Source organism: Cyprinus carpio, chromosome A25 (genome assembly GCF_018340385.1).
Source record: "Cyprinus carpio isolate SPL01 chromosome A25, ASM1834038v1, whole genome shotgun sequence".
NCBI classification, from domain to species: Eukaryota; Metazoa; Chordata; class Actinopteri; order Cypriniformes; family Cyprinidae; genus Cyprinus; species Cyprinus carpio.
Genome location: NC_056596.1, coordinates 8,377,827 through 8,403,050, shown reverse-complemented (window position 1 = coordinate 8,403,050; position 25,224 = coordinate 8,377,827). Strand labels below are relative to the sequence as shown.

Sequence of the window (25,224 nt, the reverse complement as noted above, 5' to 3'; positions counted from 1 at the left end):
ATATATTTATTATTTATAAAGTGAGGGAAATAACTACAATCCCATAAAGCATTGCTAAAGATATCATCAGTATTAAAAACAAGGAATAAGTATATTCATCTAAAGTACTAGTGCTTCACAGGAGTGGGTGTGGTGCTAAAGAGTTCTTTTGATGTCACAGGCGATATAGTGATTGGTGGAGATTCTCTGCAAAATCAGGGGTAATATAGTTTTTCACCAGGAATTCCTGAACATGATTATTTAAAATCTAATGTGGACTGATGGCTTCAACAAATGCATATACCACTGATAAATAACCTTGTAGCTCACAATAGTTCTGTCGTTTAAGGTTTATGAGTTATCGTTAAAATCAATTCCCTTATGGATAACGGAAACGACTGTTGCCATTCAGTGTCACTAGAGGTTCATAAACTACACTTCAGCTTTATCCTGGAAACCATATAAACATCAACTAGAACATGAATTTACAACCTAAACTCACAGAAAGTGACTTTGTCTCCTTGTTTCAGAAGTCCACCTCATGTCCTGATCTATAGTTTTATAATTTAACCTTTAGAGTTCAAACAGTGAGGTTCATGATGCTCTCTAGAGCACCAATTCAATTTATTACCTCACCAGAGAGATTTCCCCATTTTCATGTCCCACTGCCTGCTTGCAGAACTGTAAACGCCTGATATGACTTCAGAAGAAATTACAGCAATCATTATTACCCCACTGTCCAAGGATGTATGACAATATTGAGAGTTCTACAGTATAGCCCCTCCCTGCAATACAGTAATGCGTTCCATTCCTCTTCTAAACCACCATTTTACACTGTTACACCTTGTGAAGTGTAATTTCTTTCTCACTTTGGAATGTAATGGCTGGTTTAGTTTTACATTGTGTACCTTCCAGCAATGTTACAAATACCTGCCCCATATCCGGCATACTGCAATCCCACAATGTGTTGTAAATCACATCAACCATGGCAAACAAGCTTTTCAAAGCCTCTTGCACTTAAAGAACAGGTGTGCACATTGATGTCCATACACCCACCATTAAATTGAATTTTACTGCTTGATTTACTTCTCCAAATATCAAGTGTTAGTTAGTGAAAGCATTTTTGTTTGTGTTCAAGGGCATGAGCTCAGAATCATTGAAGCCGGATCAGGATAAAAAGACCTCTTGTACTATTGCAAATCACAAGCTCCCGGCACGCATCTTTACCAGCACTATCCAGCCTGATGTTTCAAACAACAGCAAACAGTTCTTCACAAATCGAACCACTACATATCAGTCTGCTCATCCGGGTAAAAGAAACCGCTGCAACTTTCATGTCTCTCATATCACCATGGACTCACGTTTCATGCAACTGCCACCATCTAGGGTTATTACATTTAAATTAAACTATACATTAAACTAAAAAAAAACTTAAACATGTTTCAGCATATTTTCACTTAATTTAACTGTAATATTAATATTGTAATGTTGTGTAATATTGTCATGGTGTTTGTTATGGTGCTAGGTTTTGTTACATTTTAATGGACTATTATTTTCTTACTGGAAACTTTAAGATAAAATACAGCTAAAGATTGTAAAATAATTTAAACTTATATCAGTATTCCATAACAAATTTTGCAATAATGACTGGTTGACTTTGCATGAGAAAAAAAAAGAAAAGAAAAAAAAAAACAGCGAGTAATAAAAGCTGAATGGAAATATCCATAAAGTAGATAACTTACAGTAGAAAAGCATCCATTCCAACCTACCTTTTTAAGCCAAGTGAAATGCTTATAAAAGTCAATTTCCTCCTCCATGCTGAAGGCCCATCTCGACCCGTTGTAATAAAGGAGCGACTGCAGCGGCTGGCTGAGATCAGTGACTGTTCTGACTGTTTTACAGAGTCGCCTCCTTCTCCTTCTCCTCCTTCTTATATTGGCTGCTGAAGACAGGAGCTCTTAACATGCTGAAGCAACTGCACAAACCTCATTTCTAAAGCCAGACGTCTATCCAAGACCCCCTGCATCTGCTGCCCAGCACTTAGATGTTCAGTGTGTGTGTGTGTGTGTGTGTGTGTGTGTGTGTGTGAGAGAGAGAGAGAGAGAGAGAGAGAGAGAATGTGTGTGTGTCAGATGCAAAACATAAATCCACAACTTCCGCTCCCTGATGTTACATGCTCCAAGACAACATTCAACTCCCTCTTTCACATGTGAAAGGCTCTTGTAATCTTTTCTTTCAGTCTTTTTCTTTTCTCTTTTCTCTGCATGAGACAGCAGCTCTAATTAAGTTCCAGTGCAAGTCTGAACCGAAACAAGCCAGTGTCTCTGTTTAAACACAGCTAAAGAGGGAGAGCGGGACATTTAAAGTCACACTGCCTCAGCACTCTTCCATCTGATTTTACTCAAGACTGCAACCCATTAGACCAGAGACCCTGTTTCTGTGGAAGACATCCATCCATTTCTATGCATTTTTAGTTTTACAAGCAACCCTGCTGTCCAGTTGTCTCCTTCATGGACAAACACAGCTGAGGGAAAGACTGTGATGGGACTGACATGCACAAACTAGCCTGTTTAATACTAGATAACATTATAACCTTGTGATCTTGTCAGGCCTGAAGGTTAACATGCCACTATGTAAGCTACTGTAAACAATCATATGCTGTATTAACTTACTTAAAGGGATTGTTTACTCAACATGAATATTCTGTCATCGTTTAAGACATGGTCACATCAGCGAAATTTCAGCAAAAAAAACTGTCCACAGTGTAGCAAGCATGATGTAATGTAGTATGAAGCATCGCTCATTCAGAGGTCACTTTTAAACCAAGCATTGTTCTGTTGGCTGCGCAGAATTTTTTTTTCATTATATCACTTAATGAAATAAATGGTTAAGGATATACAGGCACCAAAATGCTGTCCTGTAATAACTGAAACATTGTTGCCATATTTTTAGGGTGAATTTCTGACAACCACAGTTATGTGTGATAAAGTGATGATAAAACTAGTTTATTTGGTCTATTAGGTCATTATTTCGGTCTAGTGAACTATAACTGAGTCAAGAATTAGTCTAATGGACAAATCATTCAGACTATTAAATGATTCAGACTATTAAAAAAGATCTGAATGAATAAATGATTCATTCACAAATCAGACACTGGCAGGTCTCTTATGAATGTGTCAAGAGCTAGTGTGGACTTTAATTTCAGCCTGTTTGTCACCAAGCTATCGCATGGCTTCAGTAGACCTGAAATACAGTAGGTCAAAAAATAACAATACAATATTCTTTACAAATTCACTTTTGCGTTTCACAGAAGACAATCTTACAGGTTTGGAATAACATGAAGGTGAGTAAATGGTTAACTATCCACATGTTTTCCCTCAAGTAAGTGCAATAATACAACATGCTAAAACATTCAGTATGGGCCTTGTGATGGTTACCAGATTCAACCAATATACCAAACCATCCCCATTACTCCCTCTTAGTATTGCCTCACTTTGAGCATTTCCTATTTGCGTCATAGGGAGTTTTGTGTACTATGCAGAGCAGTGGGGATACGGTCACCCTGGGGACTGTTGTCAAAACGGCTAGATACCTACAGACGAAGTCAACAAATGACACTTTGGCTATTTTGCATTGTCTTTTGGTGTATTCAAATGAACTTTTTCCATTCTAAGTCTTCAAAAACACATTCTTCTGAGCGAGGGAGTCTGCGATTATGTCAGCTATCAAGCATTATTAAAAGGTTTCACCCTGAGATCAAGCAGGGACAATGGTGTCTTATTAGTGTAGCATGCAACTTATCCAGAGCTTTGAGAGTTCAGCTGCACCTGGCAAAGTCACTGATCCTGACAGCTGTGAAGCTGGAGATACACCAAACGTATGTACACATGCACATGCAAACACAAACAAGAGTAGACATATTGACACGCTTAGGTCTCGGGTCAGGTCAGGAGATGAACAACCTCTCTTATCTCGTTTCTGCAGCTGCTGCAAACATTCCTCATGTGCATGTAAACATGGGCCAGATATGGCGTGTAAGAACAAAGCGTAATGCGGCCCCTTTAATGTGAATGTTTCACTATCGGGACTTGATCGCATTTCCTGCAGTGTTTTTACCGGCTGTAATTAGGAAGCATGAGTGTTTTTGATCCCACTCAAACACACAGCTCATAGGACTAATGTGTTTTAGAAGGATCCTATGGATTTTTAGGAGGCCCCTTTAAGATGCGGCCACATTAGCGAAATTTCATGGACAAAGAAGGTCCATCGTCTAAAGGTAAAGGGATAGTTTACACAAAAAAGAAAATTCTGTCATCATTCATTCACCCTTCACTTGTTATAAACCTATGAGTTTCTTTCTTCTGTTGAACACAAAGTCAATGGCTACCAGCAACTGTTTGGTTACCAAAATTCTTCAAATATCTTCTTTTGTGAAACTCATACAGGTTTGAAACCACTTGACGGTAAATAAATAATGACAGAATTTTCATTTATGAGTGAACTATCACTTTAATGGAGTAGCAATGTATGAAGCACAGCTCACACATAAGTCACTTTCAAACTTAGCAGCTTTTTGTTGGTAAATTCGCAGCGAGACCAACTTGAAACTATTTCAAAATCTGCATGGGTACATCTTTTGCCCTTATGCAAAATTCCCCAATTGCATGGATTTCTATTGAAATAACTGGATTTTATCAGCAAAAATTCATCAAACAATGTTAAAGGCCCCAAATAACTCTTTATTTTTCATTCTTTGTGTAAACAGAAGTTTGAAACACCTGAGCAGTGAACAGAGATACTGATTGCGAACATCCCCACGCTGCCAATGCTGTTGTGAGCAGAGATTAGATTAAAAAATACACGTAAATATATATATAACAAAATAAACACAACAAAGATGACAGCTGTGAGCAAACAGCAGTTAAGAAAGCATCTGATCATAGCGATGTGGATATGTTTGCACCAGCCTTGTAATTCGGCACTCCAGTCAAGTTACATCATGTTTATTTATACAGCACTTAATACAATAGACTGCTTTAATGCAAGTGGCTTTGCAGTATTAAACATGAATAAACAGTGTTAAGCATTGCTTTTAATTAGAATTATGACTTTACTACTTTATATTACTATAAAACAGCTCTCCAGTGTGCTAATTTTTTATGAAATAAAACGCTAATTTATTACGAGTTATCGAACATTGTAGGGCTCCAGACTAACATTTGAGGAAAATCAGCACCGGTGCCATTAAGTACTACAGAAGGTGGCGCCAGCACCTGACAGTAAAGCACTCACCCCAATCGCACATATGCATCTCAGTTACATATGCAAGATGTATTTTTAAGAGTTCTTGCTCATCTGCAATACGTCTCTAAGATGTTTCCTGTCAGATGTCAAATAGACATTTATTAGAATGCATGTAAAACTGCTTCTGAAACGTTTATCAGAGTATACAGCAGATGATTCCCAGATCTTTAGCAGACGTCTCAAAGATGTAATAAATATATTACATCTGATAAAATTTACTTTTATTACTGTAAATTAATATAATACTGTAAAATAAAATATACTGTCTAAATATAATTTAATAAATACAAATACATATATATATATATATATATATATATATATATATATATATACATATATATATATATATATATATATATATATATATATATATATATAATATATACATATATATACATATATATACATATATATATATATATATAATATATATATATATATATATATATATATATATATATATATATATATATATACATACATATATATATATATATTATATATATATATATATATATATATATATATATATAGCCTATATATAGCCTATATATATATATATATATATATATATATATATATATATATATTAGGGAGTGGAAATGGCCTATAAGTACATCTTTGCAGCCATCTACTAGTGGTAATTTAATATCTTTTTTTATTTTTAAATAACTGTTTGCTTTCCTACATAATGAAACTTTTAGCTTTATAAATGGGGGCAACCTATGAAGGATGAACAAATATTGTCATATTAAAAATAACTGTCAAATTCGGTAATACTTAAAGCTTTGAAGTGCTGGGAAAAATTGTGTGAAGCATTTAAAATCACTCGAAAACATTAGACCATTTCTGCCACAAGTTGTTCCTGTAGTTTTACTGTTAAATCCACGGTGAATGGTGGTGATTTGTGTTTATTGAACAATGTTTTTCCTGGTTTCCACATCACATTTCACAGAGATGTTATTGATTCTGTGGCGAATTCGACTGCTTTCTTCACTGTAAGCCTATCTCCCAGCACTGTGTATAACGGTGTCGCGTGATTCAGATGTAGCCTGCGGCTCCAGCTCGAGCAGATAAATGGTTTGTGTTGTGTAACTCAAACCAGTAGTGCGGATTCGTTCCGCTTGTGGTTTGTTTGTCCAATGTAGCTCTTGTAAATCGGTCATGATGAGAATACAAGGCTGTTCATTCCGATTTTGGAACTGAGAAACAACCTTTCTTTGACTGAATGCATGTTGTGATGACGTCACAGGACTTTGCTTGATTTTGTGATAAATTCAGCGATGGCAGAATCACAAAATCCTGGAGGGACTGTTTATGGTCCAATCCCTGCAAAAACAAGGCCCTTGATTGATCCTTGAGCTCTGCCAAAAGGTTGCTTATGCACTTTCTGAGATTTTCTAATTTCATTTACCAAGAAATCACCACAGGCTACTGATAAGAATCATGTGCAAGCATTTTCCATCGGGATACACAAATAACTGTCTAAATTAATCTTGTGACTGTTTTTGCCAATAAAAAATGCAGGCAAAACAAGAGAAACACTATTCTGAGAAATCAAGTATGCATGCATTGTCAGGTTACAGATCAAGAAAATAATGTAGTTAGTATAAGCTGTCAGCAGAGCTGTCAGCCGCAGACTTACCCTAGAGGAGATGAAGTCGAGCTAAAGGTGACCAGATCTTTTTAAATGCTGAGCAAATAGAAAGGAGATAAAGACTGCATGGAGAGAGGGATATGAAGGGAAGAGAGGGAGAGAGGCAGGAAGCACAGCTTCACATGTCTCTTTTAAAAACATCCAAGCAACATACAGTACAAGCATATGCACACAAATGCTGGGCCAGAAACTGCCTCCGGGACACATGAGATATGACTCTGTATTAGGCAAGAGTCTCTACTTAAAGGTATAGTTCACTCAAAACTGAAAAAGATCATAATTCTCATTATTTACTCATGTTGTTTCAACCCTGTAAGCTGTTATTTTTTTCATTGGAACACATAAGAATTTTTTTTTTTTGAAGATTCTTCAAGCAGCTCTTTCTTTAATGCAATGACAGATCCAATTTAAAAAAGCGCCATAAAAATAGTTCTTAAAGGGTTAGTTCACCCCAAAAATGAAAATTCTGTCATTAATAATCCTCTATTGGAGGGTCAGACAGCTCTTAGATTCCATCAAAAACATCTAAATTTGTGTTCTGAAGATGAACAAAGCTCTTACGGAGTTGAAACGACATGAGGGTGAGTAATTAATGACAGAATTTTTTTTTTTTTTTTTTTTGGGTGAACTAACCCTTTAAGACTTGTACTCACCACATTTGGATCAATGAAATCTGTCTTTTGAGTAAATTCTTTTTAATGAATTGATCGATTAGGTTCACAGTTCTAACCTTGAGTTGCAATGGTTCTTAAGTGAACAGCTCACTAGAGGGGAAGATTTTCAGTGAATAGTGATTTTAGTCATTAATGATTTCAAATTGTTCTTCACACAAAGAGATTAAATGACTAAAGAGGACTAAGAATATAGTGCACAAGTCATATGCACACACTGTTCTTATTGTTAACTAGTAAAAATATTTTTTGAAGATGTATGTGTTAATTTATAAATTCATTTGTGTAACTAAAAGTAAAATGAAAACTGAAAACATACAAATAAAAGCTAATTTAAAATACTACTTAAAACAACATTGTATATGGACCACCTTTGTGAAAGCTTTACTGTAGGTTTTTTTCCTCCTTTGTTTATATCTTTGTTATTTTTTATTCTACTTTTGTGTTCCACTGAATAAATAAAAAACTAGTTTGGAACAAAAAGGAGAGTGAGAAAAGTATAGCTGCTTATTGAATAGTCTTAACTAGGGATGTAACGATTCACTCAATTCATGATTCGATTCAATTAACAATTTTTTTTTTCTAACAAAATGAGATTATAAATGAAATGTGTCCTTTTATTATTGCTTGGACAAAATGCTGCACATTTCTTTGTGAAATTGAAATATAACACTATAATAATATACTAATATAGCACTTATATATTATTGCTCTTTTGTTGGTTTTGATTACTTCTATTGTCCTCATTTGTAAGTTGCTTTGGATAAAAGTGTCTTGTAAATGTAATTAACAAAACTAATAATCGTAAATTAAACAAAACTAATTGAAAAATTTAAACAAGCAAACAAATAATAAGTACACATAAAATAATTTTCATATAAAACAAAATAGGCTTGTCCTGTGCCTCTATCCATTAAAAATGAGAGGCACCACTGCATTTTAATCATGATCCAAAATGCATACATGCAAATGTAATTAACAAAAAAGCATTACTAAATTGAAATTTTAAAACAAGCCCCAAATCAAATAAATAAGTAACATAAATAAAAGAAATCTCTTCATATAAACAAAATAAGGCTTTGTCTGTGCTCTTTCCATTTAAAATGAGAGGCAACCACTGCATTTTAATCATGATCCAAACAAAGATGCTGCATACATGCAACATGAGCAGCTTTTAATCTAAATAAGATTATATAATTTCGAAATTTGAAGCAAAAACAGAATGATTTGACTTCAGTTTTGTAAAAGGATAAATAAAAAATATCTGCATGAAACAAACAGCAGACGAGCTGAATGAGACGCAGATTCACTCTCTGCCAGCAGGTGGCGCTTAAAGCATTTCCTTGGTTTCCACTGTAAACAAAGCAGCGCTGCACCTATGAACTTTAATATGCATTATACAGAGGCAAGATGAAAATAAAAATTACCTAAAGACAGTAAGTTCCCCTCGGACATACATTCATATAAACTCCTACCCCTAATTGAACCGCGATTTGTTTAGCATCTCAACCGATTTGAATCGTCACATATTTGAATCGATTTTCAAATGGCTTAATCATTACATCCCTAGTCTTAACACTTGCAGGGTCTTTTTGATGCTTTTAATCCTGACACCACATTTACATTAAAGAAATTTTGTTTCCAAAACATTTATCATCTGAGGCTTTCAGTTTAAAGTGCCTCACCGATCCTTTCTCCAGCCAGTCCATGAGGGTCTGTGCAGTGGTGCAGGGCAGCTGGGAGCGCAGTGAGTTGCGGTCCTTGTCCCCGACCTGCAGCTCCAGTGCCAGTCTCAGCTCCTCAGCCAGCTGGAGAACCGGCAGGGGCCCGGAACTCACAGGAGTGCCCAGATCATACAGCCCATTACTGAACCCCACCACAGCCTTGGAACCTGCGGACAGAAATATGATATTAACTAAATTTAATATAGAAGAGGTTTGATCTTTGGATTAGTGGGCATACAGTACGCTCATACTGTATGGGTGACACAGGTTCAAATCTAGCACATTTTTAAAATCCATTCCTTTTTTTTCTTGTCATGTTTTTTTATTGTAACATAGTATCAAAAAGGATGAGAAAAGATATAATCTATGGTACAGCTAGGGCAAAAAGTGACTCAAGAGGAAAAACAAATAGTAAGAGAGCAGGGGAGATGCACCATCACGCCATGTCATATATCATCACATCATAATAACCATCATCCCCCACACCACTGCAGCCACGTGTTGCCTACATCACCTAACACAACAGTTCCATCGTCCCCATCTGGATACTATGGAATGAGACAAAACTAATTTACAGGAACATCTGGAAACCATTAGGAGTGGGTGCAGTAGCCCCTCACTGCAGAACACAAGATCCAGGGGGCGTGGTTGGATCCACATCTGGAGGAGTTGAGATTAATAGCTTTTTGGTGGAGATGGGTGGGTTTAGGGATCAGGGGGTGGAGATGGGTAGGTTTAGGTATATGTAAGGTGGAGTTGGATCTGTATCCAACCATGCCCCCTGGATCTTGTGTTCTGCAGTGAGGACCACCTCAGTGGGTGTACTAAAGTGGTGCTAAGAGTAATGAGAACAATGCAAAGAAATGCTTCTTGTATGCATGCAAAGAATGTGAGACAAATGTACAACTGTTTATACAAATGCATAATTTGTGCATTCAGGTGCAAGTGTTTTGCTTAATTGAAGGCATGAAATGACCTTATTGGTTGCTTTAATGGAGGAGTGGGGGTGTTGTGCTAGTTGCTGAAACAAGCTGTGCATGGAGGGATGCCCTAGTAACAATGCAATTTCAGCTGTAAAACAAAATAAGATAAAATAAAGCTATCTTTACATTACATTACATCTTTACATTTTCACATTACTACAATTTCACTTTCCTACCTCTTGTCATGTTGCTGTATTGCTCTTGTTATGATATGTTTAATGTGCTCTTATGTTTAAATTCCTGTTGTCATGAACACGTGCGTATACTTGTTTTGTCAATGTCTTGCACCTTGGTCCGTCAGAAACGACATTTCGCTCTTCTGTATACTGTGTATTTGGAAGAATGTCAATAAAGTTGAGTTGAGTTGAGTTTATCGGAATCGAGATGTTCCAACTGTTACCAGTAGGTGGAGGCATTTCAAGAACTTTGAGCAACTCTTATAACAACACTTCTACATTGTCATGAGTCAGTTCACACAGCAGAACCAAAGAGACACAACATGCCTGTGGTCATCTCTTATCACACCCTCCTATTCTAAAGACACACAGACAGACACTCATTTAAAGTCTAGATCCAGGATTAGGCGCATGGTATGACATCTGATTACTAAACATTAATGGTTTCATATGATTTAAATTCATAAGCAATTGATTTATAAGCCTGTGCTATTTTGAAGTCCTGAATGTGCAATATTTGGCACATGTAGCCTTCATTCAGGACAATTATAAGTCATGACTTGCAGGACTACACAGCTAATAGACCATGTGTGGTATGCAAAATGTTATAACACGGTAAAAATAAGTTTACATTATGATAACATATCTCATTATATTTTAACCGTAAATGCAATAAAATGGTTTATATATTAAATAAACACATAGTATTTTATAGGATTTTATAGGATATTTATGTTTTAGGATTTTTTAAAATGTTTTTTGAAAGAAGTCTCTTATGCTCTCCAAGGCTGCATTTATTAGATTAAAAACATTAAAAAAACACTAATATTATGAAATATTATTACAAATTAAAATAACTGTTTTCTATTTAAATATATTGATAAAATGGACTTTTAAGCATCATTACTCTTTATCCTTCAGAAATCATTCTAATATGCTGATTTGATGCTCAAGAAACATTTATTATTATTATTAATGTTGATTTATTTTCTCCAGGATTCTTTGATGAATCCAACATTCAAAAGAATAACATCTATTTGAAATTAAAATTTAAACTGAATTTTATAACATTATAAATGTCTTTACTGTCACTTATTGATGATCAATTCAATATACCCTTGCTTCATAAAATAACTAATTTCTTTCTTTCAATAAATAAATAATCTTACTGACTAAATTAGAAATACGAGCCTTTGTTTTTTAGATCACTTTTTATTTTGCTCTTTTTATCCCACATTAAATGTAAGCAAGCCAACATTGTTTTGCCTAAAAGTTAATGCTAGTGTGACCGTAGGTTATGTAACTGAATAAATAGTGTTTATCACAGATTAGTTAAATCATCTTTGCAATCGCTGAACTTGCTTGAGGGGCCACACAGCCCCACATTCTCTCCTTACCCAGCCCTGTTAAGAGTTTCCCCTCCAAAACTGGCTCATTATGTAGCTTGATTAATAGATTAATGTGTTTTAACATTTATCTGCTGTAGAGATATGATGAAATAACATTGTATAGGAGCAGAGCCTTATCTGATCGCTTCCTGTAAAGCAGCCAGTCAGAAACAGACTGCAAAATTACCTTTAACCTGACCCATTTTTCTGAGAAAATACAATTGCTATTTTGAAATATCCTGTTTGTTCTTCAGTAAAAAAGCAATGGACATAATTATGGACCAGATCATTGCTATTTGGAAGAATGTGATCCATGCACAAGTTCATCAGGAGGATTTCAAATCAGCTTGAAGCTAAATTAAAGTCTTACCAGCAATAATATCATCCATTTGTTCCAAGGCTGCTTCTAACATGTGACTTGCATCTGAGGCCATGGCGCCAGCCGTCTACTGCATCTGCTGGTTTGCTTCTCACTGACCTGCAAAAATGTGTCATGTAATTATGCAACATAATGAATAAAAGTCACAATTACAGTTGCTGGGAAAGTGTATTTCGAAATTGAGGGTGGAGTAAAAAAATTAATCTTGTGTGTTAACCAATACTATGAATCTCATCTGACGGCAAGTAGCAGCTTGGTGTGTTTAAGACCTTATAAGCCTTCCTGTACTGTAACGTAACTTGACATTACATACATTCCCTTGAGTAAATGTGGTTTACAACAGCATCTAAATACAAATCATATTGTCCACTATTAGAAGGCTATATTTAGAAAATGCCACTAAAACATTATGTACGTGTTTGATTGCAAGCTCTCTGAAGCTACAGGATAAAATGGTCTCCATATTAAGAGCTAGTGTTTTCCCAAGCATTAACCCCTGACTCTCTGCCTTGACATATCCCGTGGCAGGTTGACTTTCTCCCTGTGGAACCTCAGTGATGGAGGGAAATTTGAGAATAATTAAACCTGTCAGGGTCAAGTTTCACCCTATTGTCATGCCATGTGGCATGTGTAATACACACATTCATACATATATTTAGGCTCACACACATAAGCAAACACAAACAGGCGGCTCTAAATTATTAAAGCCTGTTTCCGCCTCACAGTAGAGGTGCTCTCACATTTACCATTTTTTGTCAAATTTTTGCAAGTGAAATACAGACATTTCAATAGGAATCCACATAATTGGGAATTTCATGTGAGGCAAAGGTTTCCTAGTGCATCACACAGATTTGCAGCATCTTTTACACAATGCAAAAAAATTGTGTAATTTTAACTGTAAAATATTGTTAAAACACTACGGGGAAAAAAAGTTAATAGGTTAACAGTAAGTTCCCGTACTACATACAGGGAAAAACTGATAGAACTGGACATTTCATGTCATTTTTTACAGTAAAATACTGTTAAATTTACAGTTTTTAGAAGTAAAGCCTTCAGTTAAATGACGAGAAGAGACGAGAGCATGCTTTTTAATACCAGCAAAAATGGAAAATCCAGTACAACCTCTGCACACACCCCCAATTATTCAAGCAGATAAGGGTGTGTAGGCTTTCTGTCATGTGCTATCTACCCTAAAAAAGGAGTCACGTCTTTGATTTGATCACACTGATGAGGCTTTTTCGCCCCTCTTCACTTATTATAAGATGATGCAGTGTGTAGGGCACAGAAATGTGCTTCTATTGTTAAGTCTCACAAAACAAGTTTTACCATTTGCGTTCTCGCTTTATGTCCAATGATCTGCAGGTTTGTTCATTTCTGTGCTAATAAATAAACAACCCCTCAATGTCCTGAGATTAATGAGAAATAACAACCATTTTTAAATGCCTGACCCACTACAGAAGACCAGGCACTCTTATCTGACCCACAAACTCAGCAATTTCAGGCAATTAAAATGACTGATTAACTGAAAAGCAATACAAGTTCTGGAAGGTTACTCACCATTAAGTCAGTGTTGTTTCTATCAGTGTGGACACATTCCAACACAAGCCACTCCTCTCAGTGATTCTGATATATGCCACCCAGAGTCAAGACCGAGCGGGTGACTGAACGCCGATGCAATCTCAGTAATGATTGGTGACATCACACAAGTCACATGCCAAACACTCTTCAAGTCCCTGGTTGCTTACATCCTCTGTATTTACAAAACCTTGATAAAGCAAACACAAACAGAGAAACTTGTAAACGACGGGACCTTGGGTTACACAAAATGGCTTTTTCTGCCCAAACCCAACAACTGCAGTCTGAATATTTCCGTTCACACTGTTTCTCACAGAGATTGCAAGGCCATCCAAAACCACAGGTTATTCACAAGGAGGCTTTAATAGGGGGAACACTGATTTTTAATGAAGGTATTGAGCCTGATCCCATTCAACTGGAGCGTCCTTCACTCTACTAATATATAATAGCAATAGACTAAGATTGAACGAGGGACAAGAGTTATATCTAGAGACCAGAATATCATACAGACTTGCCAGTGGGCTATTTTGACTTGGGTCAGTAAGCAACGACCCAGAATACCATAGTAATCTGCCTTATGGTGGTAATGTTTTCACAGCTCTTGCAAGCACAACTCACACTCACAAAAACAAAAAACAGCAACTATATACTTCATAATGGCCAGACACATTTTAAAGTGCCCCAATAATGCCATTTCCAATATCGCCTTTCATGCAGTGTGTAACGTAGCTGTATGTGAATGTAAGCGATCTGCAAAGTTGTAAAGCTGAAAGTGTACAATAAATAAAGTTATTGTCTCCCAAAATAAAGAATCGACGAGTCATTAGTAATTCGAATCCCACTTCCGTGACCGCTACACATCAAGGGGTAACACATTTGCATAATGCGCGCCTATGTTCTACGTTGGCCGGCCGCGAACAACTTGACCCCGCCCACAAACACGCCATTCTACTGACGACTGTTTCTCAAATTTTTGGGGAGTTCAACGGAGGATTCACAAAACACTTGCTGTTTATTTGGACCAGCTGAATCACAACCTGTGAGTATGAAAAATAATAGATGTTTATATTTTCTATAGAGCGTTCAAAATACAGAACTATTGAAATAGGTGTATCGTTTCCGACACGGCTGTACGCCATAGACCAATCACAACCGACTAGGCCATCTGACCAATCAGAGCAGAGCAGGCTCACGGAAAGGAGGCATTTAGAGAGACTGAATCTTTGAACTGCTTCGAATTAATTGTTTGAGAATTGCTAAAAATTAGGAGATATTAAATGCATATTTTGAGAAAACGAAAGCATTTTTTTGACCTTGCATGCATGTAATCCTATTGTAGGAGACTCCCAAAACAACATTAGGAACTGTAAAAATGGCATAATGGGGCACTTTAAGGGGAAATATACTTGTTATGAAAATAATGTCACAATGAAAAAAACCTTCTCAAGTAAACGTTTTTCCCATGAAAACCATTTGTTTATTTATCTTTGTTTCAAGGATTAAATATGACCTGGATTTGTTTTCAAGAGATTCACCTAGTGAGACTCTCAGGTCTAGTGTGGTTTGCTTTACTTTGACATGTGACAGGTTTCGACAATACTCAAGTATTTGCTTTAGATATCACTTACAAGCAGACACTTCAAGAATCTATAGACCCGTTGGTTCCAAAATCCTTTGATATATTGTGAAACCAAACAAGCACACTAATTCTCTTATTGCGTTTTAACAAGCTACTGCTATTCATCATGGGATTAAAAACTGTCAGAGACTCTGAGCCCCGCATCTGGTGCCAAAAAGCAAACTGTAACGTTCTACTTAATTTACTCCAGGATGTTTAGATTTGCAAACAGAAGCTAATGTGGAAAGTCCCTGTATTTTGGAGCTACGCTGCAGTTAGTGTTGAACAGGCTCATCCAAGGTTATCCCTTACTAAAATGCAGGAAAATTGTGATGAACATGTTTGGGGTGGATGCATTAATGAGTAATCATAAGTAAACCTGAACAGTAAATCATACATCAAATTTCTACCTAGGCTATCACTTATTTAACTCTAAATTTGCTGTATTATGCAGGACAATTTTTAAATACAATTATATATAAATAACTACATTTGAGGAAAGGCTTATTTTTTTAATTTTGATAAGTTATCCTACTGTAAAAACAGTTCCCATTAAATGTTAAAATATTATTGTACACTACTGTTCAAAAGTTTGGGGGCAGTAATATTTTTGTTTATTATTACAATATGTCAGAAATTATTATTTTTTTATTCAGCAAGGATAAATTAAATTGATCAAAAGTGACAGTGAATACATTCATAATGTTACAAATCAGCATATTTTAATGATTTCTAAAGGATCATGTGACACTGAACATTGGAGTAATGACTGCTGATAATTCAGATTTGCCATCGCAGGAATAAATTACATTTATTTATTTTCAAATGGAAAACATAAATAAACAATTTTAATAATACTGCACAATATTACTTTTTTTACTTTATTTTTGATCAAACAAAAGCAGCCTTGGTGAGCAGAAGAGAATTCTTTCAAAACAGTAGTGTATATAAAATTTATATTAAATAGATAGATAGATAGATAGATAGATAGATAGATAGATAGAAGCCATTCCATAGGAGTATTTTCCATGTTGTTTAAAAATTCCTCTATGTACAGTAAAAGCAAAATCAACACTTACTGTAAGCAGCCTTGGGCAGAAATACTGCAGCGGGAGGAAGTGGCATCAGCATTAGGTGTCAAACCAATAAACCCAGCACGTCAACACAGCTTAAAATGAGAACATCAAAGGCAGCAGTCCTCAAACAGCTTAGTTGTCCCCACTCAGCACTCTACATTAAACCATCACGACGCGTTTGTGTGTTCAGTAAGCAGCTGACGGGGTGACATGTCGCGTGGCCACCGCGCATCCCTTGATTAAACACAATATAATGGTGGAAAGGTGACCTGTAGTGCAGTTCAAATGCAGTGGCTGACACAAGGCCTCATTAGCCGCGTTTCCACTGCTGGAACTTTACCCTGGAACTAGGGACTTGGAGCTGGTACTCGGTGTGTTTCCACCGCAGGGACCAGGATCTAAAGTTCCAGGTATAAAAATGCCCCTCAGAAAGTCCCTGCTCGCGAGGAAGTACTTTTTCAAAGGTCCAGAACTTTCGGGGGCGGGACTTTCTGCGCTAAACATGCTGATTGTTTGAGTTCAGGCAGCATTGTGATTTCAACCACCATTTATTCTGATCATTTTTAAAATATTACAGTTATTGTGTTATGAAACGTAGTTTTAAAAGTATTTTCAGGTGAGAATGTAGTTGTTTAAAACTCAAATCTGCGTTTTATTTATAAAGACAGCGTGTATTTAAAAATGTGTTTCGCCAATTTCGGAGACGATCAGCTCCACATGATCAGCGGGAGCTCAGTGCTCATGTATCTGCCTAGAGCAGTCTCAACTCGGCTAGTCATTCTGACATTTGCCACTGGCTCTGATGTCTCTTTAGTGGTTAAACATAAAATATAACTCATTTTGGGTAAATCTAACAGGTAATCGCCGCAAGCTCTACCTTCTTGATACAGGTTACTTTTCATACATGTTAAGTCATCCACAACAAACCCGGTTCAAATAACAAGGAGATAGAGTTGCAGCACCGTATGACTACACTGAAAAAAAAGAAAAACAATAATTGGTGTAGATTTCCCTTGATACAATCTTCACTCAGAAACTGTTAGAAAAGTTTACAAATAATTACAAAGATATGGAGGACTAAACTTCAAACTGCAAAAAACTATAAATAAATATATAACAACATCAAAACTATCATTTTTGTATTAAATTTAGTCCTGAATTAATTTTTGTATTAGGCTACTTTCCCACCCTTTATTTATTATCATTTTTACTTATTTTAACAGCATTTTTTAATTGTATTTTTATATTTCTTTATGTGATACAGCTATGACCGCATTATTTATTTTTCTATTTATTCTTACATTTCTGTCTCTTGTTTGATAATTAGGTGGGTTGGTCTTGTTTACCATTGGTTTATCATAGATGAAAGTGTGTGCTCACAAACAATCAGCAACAAAATCTGACATGAACTGCTCCATAAATGTTTCTTATTCCCAAACAGCGTTTAAAATGGTAATTTTTATATATATATGATAATTATATATATATATATATATATATATATATATATATATATATATATATATATATATATATATTCACACACATATATATATGGAGAGAGAGACAGACAGAGAGAAAAGCTTTGGGCCTCCTTACAAAGAAACGGCAAGTAACAATACATTACAAACAAACTTTTGAAGTATAAAAAGACCGAAATAGTATTAAGTACTCTGATAATCTTCTAAAATAATTTTTTACAGTGCACACTACAGGCGGAGTAGCGTGATCAAGCAGAAAACTAAGAGGACGCTTTATCGCATTAATAAAGAAGTTTCCACATAACACTTCCACACATATTAACATCAGAACGTTCAAGAGATCAAAACAGCTCTGATATTACACGCATGGACCACCATTCTCAGAATGATTCATGGCTCAGTGTAGGCGGTTGTAAGTTTGATTCGGGCTCAACCCCTGGCCGGCTCCAAGCTCTACTCACTGGAGCGGATGCGTTTGCAGCTGGCTCGAATGCTGCACTCCTCCGCAGTAACAAGAGAAATGTCAGTCCTGAGCAGGTGCATTCGACTGTGGTACCGAGGCCCTTGAAAATGTCAGTGAGCCGCTCGGCACAGGAAAGCCCTGCTCATGGGGCAAAACATCACGGCTCTGTCCTACAGGTCCTTGACATCAATACCGCCCAATGCATATTGCATGGGATCTCCATCGCTCTCTATCTCAGTCCACAGAATGGGGTTTACACAACGTCAGGTGCCAACTGCAGATGTTTAAGAACTGGAACGTCATGGAAATCATTTGGTTACAGTGTTTTGTACAAGATGTAACTAGGAATTGGATATCCATTCCTAAACCTAGAGGATGGACACGTCAAAATCAATGAGTGACAAGACAATTCATGTAAGTAGCTCAAAGAGTGACAGCTGAAATGAGTGATAAGCACTTTTAGATGCTTATTAAACTGTATTTAACTTTACAAGCCTCCAAGGGGCCTCAAAATACAAAAGCACACTGAGGATTGCAAAGCATTAGGTGGCATATTTGATGGAATGAAAACTCTGGCATTATTTTCTCACCCTCACATCATTCCAAACCTTAATTTCTTAATTCTGTAGAACACAAAAAAGATATGACTCAGTGTATTATTATCCATTCAATGAAAGTCATTGGGGTATTGAATTGTTTTGGTTCCCATTGACATTCATTGCATGGACAAAAATGTTCTTCAAAATATCTTCTTTTGCAGAAGAAAGTAAGTCAACACAGGGAAAAAAAAGTTTTTATTTTTGAGTGAACTATCTCTGTTGATCTCAGTGAGAAAATAACTACAATTTTCAAATGATCATTCTGGGAATGAAACGGTTGTGGTAAAACTGGTCAGTCGGGACATGTATGTGCACCTCTGTGGAAATAAGCTCACCGTAATCACACAGCAGAAGAGCCTGAGGGCTATGTGTCTGTTCACAACAACCATATGGATGTTCTCCTTCACCTGTTCTCATAAACAACTACTCGTGTTCAACCTTGCCACCATGAACAAAAAATCAACCAAAAATCAACATCTTGCTTTGAATTCACTCTGACAGGAAATGAACACACTGCTAAATGCTAAAAACTGTTAATCTGTAAGCAATACTCATTGATCTTCCTCTAAATCTCAAAACATTGTCCTTTAAACAAACACTATAACATTTAAAATTTCATCTATAAGATATTAAACTCTCTTTCTAAATGCTTTAATTTGGCAACCATTCTACAATGGTGTCATCAAAGAGCAATACAACTGTATTTTCACAAACCAGGGAAAGTGGACAAATAAAAAAGACTCTTTTTCTCTAAGCACATGATCTTCACAGACACTTTGTTGAACCCCACAGTCATTACCAAGTAGAATCTCCATTGCAGCACATAGTTTGACTGCTCACTGAGCCCAATGGGGTCAGTACTGAAGGAAGAGGCTTTATACTCTATAATAAAAACTGGCAGTAAAACAAACATGGGCAATGAAGAGCAACAGGCAGAGACAATAACTATAATAGGCTTCACTGCAATATAATGCAAGTAGCAGAATGTTTTGAGAATATACAGTCAAATAATGGCTCATCTGAGACTGTTCATCCTACCATACCATAAAATAATGTGAATAATGAATACAAGAAAATGTTAAATAGAAATTAATATCTACGCAACTACACTAGGCTATATATTTTTGCATTAGATATTAAACTTTAGCTAGTCATCATATTAGCTATAGCATATGTGTGTGTGTATTCATTAGATGTAATATATTTAATTACATTTTCATTATATATTATGTATATATACACAATATTAATATAAACTTTTTTGACATATACTGACATATATTTTTATTCATGTTAAGCATATTTTGCAAAATCTCAGGAAATTCTGATTCTTTATAATACACACAAATACTTAAATATACCAATAATAGTAATACAGTGCAATAAATTATAAAATTAACTTGATTTTAATTATATATATATATATATTATTATTATTATTATTATTATTATTATTATTATTATTATTTTTACGAGGAACGTTACTGCACCTAAACTTTCTTGATATTTTTTATGACTCTACACATGGGAAAGACTACTCAGTACTGCTTTAAATTATGAAAAAGTTATTCTGCACCAATAAAACAATGCAGACAGGATGCTTTTTAAAAATCAACGTACCTGTAGTATAATTCCCGTCTGACTTGAAATCCTCCTACTGTCAGCTGGCGTCCCCCTCATGTGTTATCATCGAGCTGCCCTGCTCCATATAATAAAAAAGTCATATGAGGGACATTTCCTCTGACCAATCATCTGTCACGTACTGTAAGAGGTGGGTCTTATCGCGAAATGAATTCCATATTATGTGCAAATAAACTAAAATAACCCTCATTATAATGCGGAAGAAAAGTATAGTGGAACTCTTTCAATTTAGAATAGGTAGCAAGGGGTAATCTTTTAAGAAGCACATCAAATATGCTCTGTTACAACCCTATGGTTACAACTAGTGACAGGATATTCAGGTGGTGGTGGAAATCTGAGGATACAAGCGCCATCTTCTGTGCAAGGTCACAAATACAGAAAGCATGTGCAAATGCGCATGCGCGTAACGTTTAGTTAGTGAATATAGTATCTGTTTGCAGACTTTGTACATAAATAAGCATAATTATTTATATGTCCTCCCTAGCAATCTCCTTAAAATATTTTTTAAATTCTTGCAGAAGTAGCCTAAGAAATGTCATGAAAATGTACTGATCAAAAAAGGGTGGGAAACAATGCCCAATTAAAAGCCCACAAGAAGTATTTCATTGAGTACAAATTAATTAAATGGTTAAATAGTAGTTGATTATTTATTGCCAAAATATGTTATAAAAATAATACACAAATTGTGCTTTGTACAGAGCACATTATAAATGTAATATTTCAGTCCATGATCTCCGTTCCACCTCAGAAATACAGTGAATTTGAAGGGCAAAAAAATATTTTCTTCAAGAGACACATGCATTGCAGATATTCTTTTCATTTAATGCTATTTATTTATAGAGTACTGCTGTTAGATAAGCATCTTTTACTGTCTCAAATTATAGAATACGATAGTTGCAGTTTTCTGACTGAACCGAGGAGGTCTTTGTTTTTCAGGAAATGACAGACTCTGGCATAACTACAAAGTGCACTACAAAATGCTTTCCACTAAATTACAAGCAGATTAGATGTGATCGGGAAAAAGGACCTCATTGTAACTACCATATACAACTGTCCTATCCTATATCTACTTGATTTCTAACTTATAGATGGTCTGATAACCATCATCCCAAGCATACAGTTGCTTATCCTTTGGGTGGAAACGCAAAGAGGAGTGGCTGGTGTAACGCTTTGGGAAGAAAAGCACAGGGATGCCCTCGGTGTAGATGGTGTCATGGATATCAAACAAGCATTGGATGCTTGACCTTCCACCATAGTGGGAGTTGTAGACCACATATAAGGTGCCACAGGTTATGAAAGCTGCTTCTGCATCACGGCTATTACAGTTGGTATCCCATGTGTGCTCCACTGCCAGACTACTGTGGTCCAGCTTGGTGATCACCAAGTTGCCGCTGAAGTCTGGGTCGGCATGGATCGACCAGAGCCCCATTTCGTCTACGGCGAGGTCCAGCAGGGTGTGAGGATTGAGGGAATATGCCGGCATCCGACCGGCTCCAGGGAGCAGCAACCGATCAGCCACTGTACGATTGCCGAGGTGGACCTTCAGGATCTCATTGTTGGTGTCTGCGTTGTGGTAGTACACAAAGCCATTGTAGACCACATGGGCGGTTCCATGCCAGGGAAAAGGAAGACGGATAACTTCTGTTTTTTTGGTGGAGTTTGGTTCAGTGAAGGTCTTCATAGAGGTATATGCTAATACTGTATTGTTTCGAGTACCGCTAAAAAAGTAAATCTTAGCAGAACCCTTTGTCGGATCCTTCATCCAGGATCCATTGGTGTCACCTGCTTTCTTGACAATTTTGACAGACTTGATACCCACAACCTCTGAACTGCAGTCTGGAAGAATCAAGGTAAAAAAAAAATAAAAAATAATTATCAAGTTTATGCAACTATAGCATATAGTAAATATTATAATTATCTATAATGATTATATATATATATATATATATATATATATATATATTAGTATATAGTAATTATGTACTTTACATGCTTTATATCTTTATTATAGAGTTGCACTATGGTACCATATGAATTATGAGGCAATATTAAAGATTATTTGAATTTACCAGTGTTAGTGTTGTTTGATGAATGAATATTCAATGAATATGATGAATAAATATTTAATTTCACATTTCATTTCCTCTATTTTTACATTTAGATGACTTTTGCCATCATGTAACACTCATTTAAAGTTATTTCTTTTATTAACATTATTACTGTAATACTGTATTTAACACTCTTAATCTTTACCAGATCTCAAAATTAATATTCATTTTTCATAATGTTGTGATGCCTAAATTCACTTGTAGCATTTAAAATATTTGTTTTGGTTTTTAGCGTATTCATTTATTTAGACAAAATAGTATAGAATTGAAATATTGGTGCATACTTTCTTGTAGACATTAAAAAATTAAACATCTCAAATGCAATCAAATTATTTATACGGTATATAATTTTTAATTTTTACATTTAATGCACATATAAGTGCTAACAATAAAAAATGACTTAAAAATGAAAGTTGTAGGGCTTAATTAACATCTTATTTACCTTTGCCCTTAGGGATTACAGATGTCTTTTTTAGTTTGGCTTCTTTCACTTGGTGCTCGAGCAATGAGTCCTCAATGTCAACCTGAACCGTGTCAGGGATCTTATTATGCAGGTATTCCACATCTCTTTCCACTCGGTCCATACGCAAAGCGAAGGTGTCAATGTGACCTTTGACCTCTGATTTTAGCACATTCATCTTCCTCGTTTCACTGTGTATCTCCTTGGACATGTCATACATCTTTTGACTGAAGTGCTGGAAGTCTTGCTCACATTTGATCAGTCGTCCTTTTCAAATAAACGCACAAAAATACCATATGACTGATCACACTATACTGAAACTCAAAATTAAAACATAACATGACTTATAAAAAATCTAATATATTTTAAATGTTGCACTATATGTTGCTTGCTATAAATTGTGTTTAGCATTACCAGCTAAACCTTGAACCCCTAATTAGGCTTATGGAATCTGCATGCAAGTGTTATCAAACTGTTAGATTCTTCAGATTTTATGACTATTTTAGAGTTAGATTGAGGTTATGTTGTAGGAATGTTGAAAAAAAAAAAGATCCAGGAACACATTGAACTTACCAAAAAGTGTTATATCTGAATGTTTAGCTCATAAGCTAAAATCATATAATAAAATATTACATTGTTTCTGTTAAATCATGCAAAAGAACAAATGTTTTTGGCCACAAAATCTTAAGAAAAAATGTCTTACCTCCAGCTGCTGAAGTTGTCTCTGAAAATATTCCATAATATAATCAGGAGTTGTCCTCTGAGCTTGTCCCGTTCCAAGCAAAAGAAATACAGTTACCAAAGACAAAAGCATGATGTATATTTTCACCTTTGATTTCTTTCTTGTCTTGTTTAGTTTATGTTATATAATAAAACCGAGAAAACTCCCTTCTTATCTAATGTCAGTCTGGTAAAATGGAGCCAGATGGAGTTCCAGAAGCAACTGGCTGTTTGATATTCAAATTCTGGCACTGTATTCGAAGGAAGATGCTGAAAAGGCAGGTCTTCACAAGCTGTGTTTTTAGTCGTAATAAACTCCAGATGTCCTGACACGCTTTCACTCGCTAAATCAACTCTGCAGATCATACTATTCAAATGTTTGCATATTTAGAGTATAATATACACCATACTTGCCTGTCTCCCCTTCAATTTGTCCATTAGCCTTTAAAGAGGTCAAGTTGGAAATTTGAGAACCGGAAACACATCAGGACACCTTCAGGAGCTTCAGTCAGTCTGGCTGTCCAAAATAACTTCAATTTTGGCACACAAGCAGACATTTTCCTGCCAAATAAGTGATGAGGGGGAAAAATGACTTTATTCTTGGAATAATTCTCAAAGCTCAAAGGAACTTTGTGGTTTGTCTTAAAAATACAGAATCAGTGGTAAATTCATCTATTTATTTTGATCCAAAACCTGAATTACTGTAAGGAGTTTGACTAATTCACTAATTCATTAAAAAAATTAACAAATTAAATAATTTTATTTGAATTGGTCCTACAGTCAAAACAATAAACTGATTTGATTTCCATCAGTAAAACAAAAAAATATTTAGCATTAAAATATTGCTAGATTCTTTTCAAATAGTTGCACCTCCAAGAGAAATTGTAACTTGGTGATTCTGTTTGTCCATCAGATGGCGCCTTAAGACAAAAACAACAATGTGAACTCTGGGAACAGGATTCACATGTGTCCATTGTTGATTTTGTTTGCAAAGACAATGAGAGTGTGTTTACACAGATTAGAGATATATCCGTTTTCCAGCATCTCTGGTTTTTCAGTGATTATCTGAAATTCAGCATTTTCCCTTTAGATGTTTATATGCTCCTGACACCGCTGGCCCAAATTCCCCTAGTCAGTTATTTAGGCTGGTAATGGCATCATTCAAAATTATGTCTTAAATAGAAATCACAAAACATGCCTTTTGCATTAACTACAGTAT

General features: G+C 35.6%; 2 protein-coding genes across 9 annotated transcripts in view; both read right to left on the bottom strand.

Moving 5' to 3' along the window:
• The window catches only part of LOC109109596 (liprin-beta-2-like), a 50,996-nt gene extending 30,209 nt beyond the window's left edge, over positions 1-20,787 (bottom strand). For 5 of the 8 annotated variants that reach the window (XM_042715288.1, XM_042715286.1, XM_042715292.1 and 2 more), the window contains exons 1-3: positions 20,697-20,787; positions 12,256-12,363; positions 9,300-9,505 (exon numbers count right to left, since the gene is read on the bottom strand). In XM_042715288.1, coding sequence (XP_042571222.1) covers positions 9,300-9,505; positions 12,256-12,319 — 270 coding nt within the window. In that variant the 5' untranslated portion in view covers positions 12,320-12,363; positions 20,697-20,787. Of the gene's footprint in view, positions 1-1,748; positions 1,960-9,299; positions 9,506-12,255; positions 12,364-13,821; positions 13,993-20,696 lie in introns of those variants that run through there. The other 3 variants (XM_042715290.1, XM_042715287.1, XM_042715293.1) reach the window with 3 other exon arrangements.
• A 550-nt stretch (positions 20,788-21,337) lies between these two features.
• LOC109109595 (olfactomedin-like protein 3) lies at positions 21,338-24,592 on the bottom strand. Its single transcript, XM_042715285.1, has 3 exons — positions 23,989-24,592; positions 23,268-23,553; positions 21,338-22,553 (listed from the first exon to the last, which is right to left on the bottom strand). Exons 1-3 carry the CDS (start codon positions 24,097-24,099, stop codon positions 21,784-21,786), a joined length of 1,167 nt encoding a protein of 388 aa, XP_042571219.1. The 5' UTR covers positions 24,100-24,592; the 3' UTR covers positions 21,338-21,783.
• Positions 24,593-25,224: the final 632 nt, after the last annotated feature.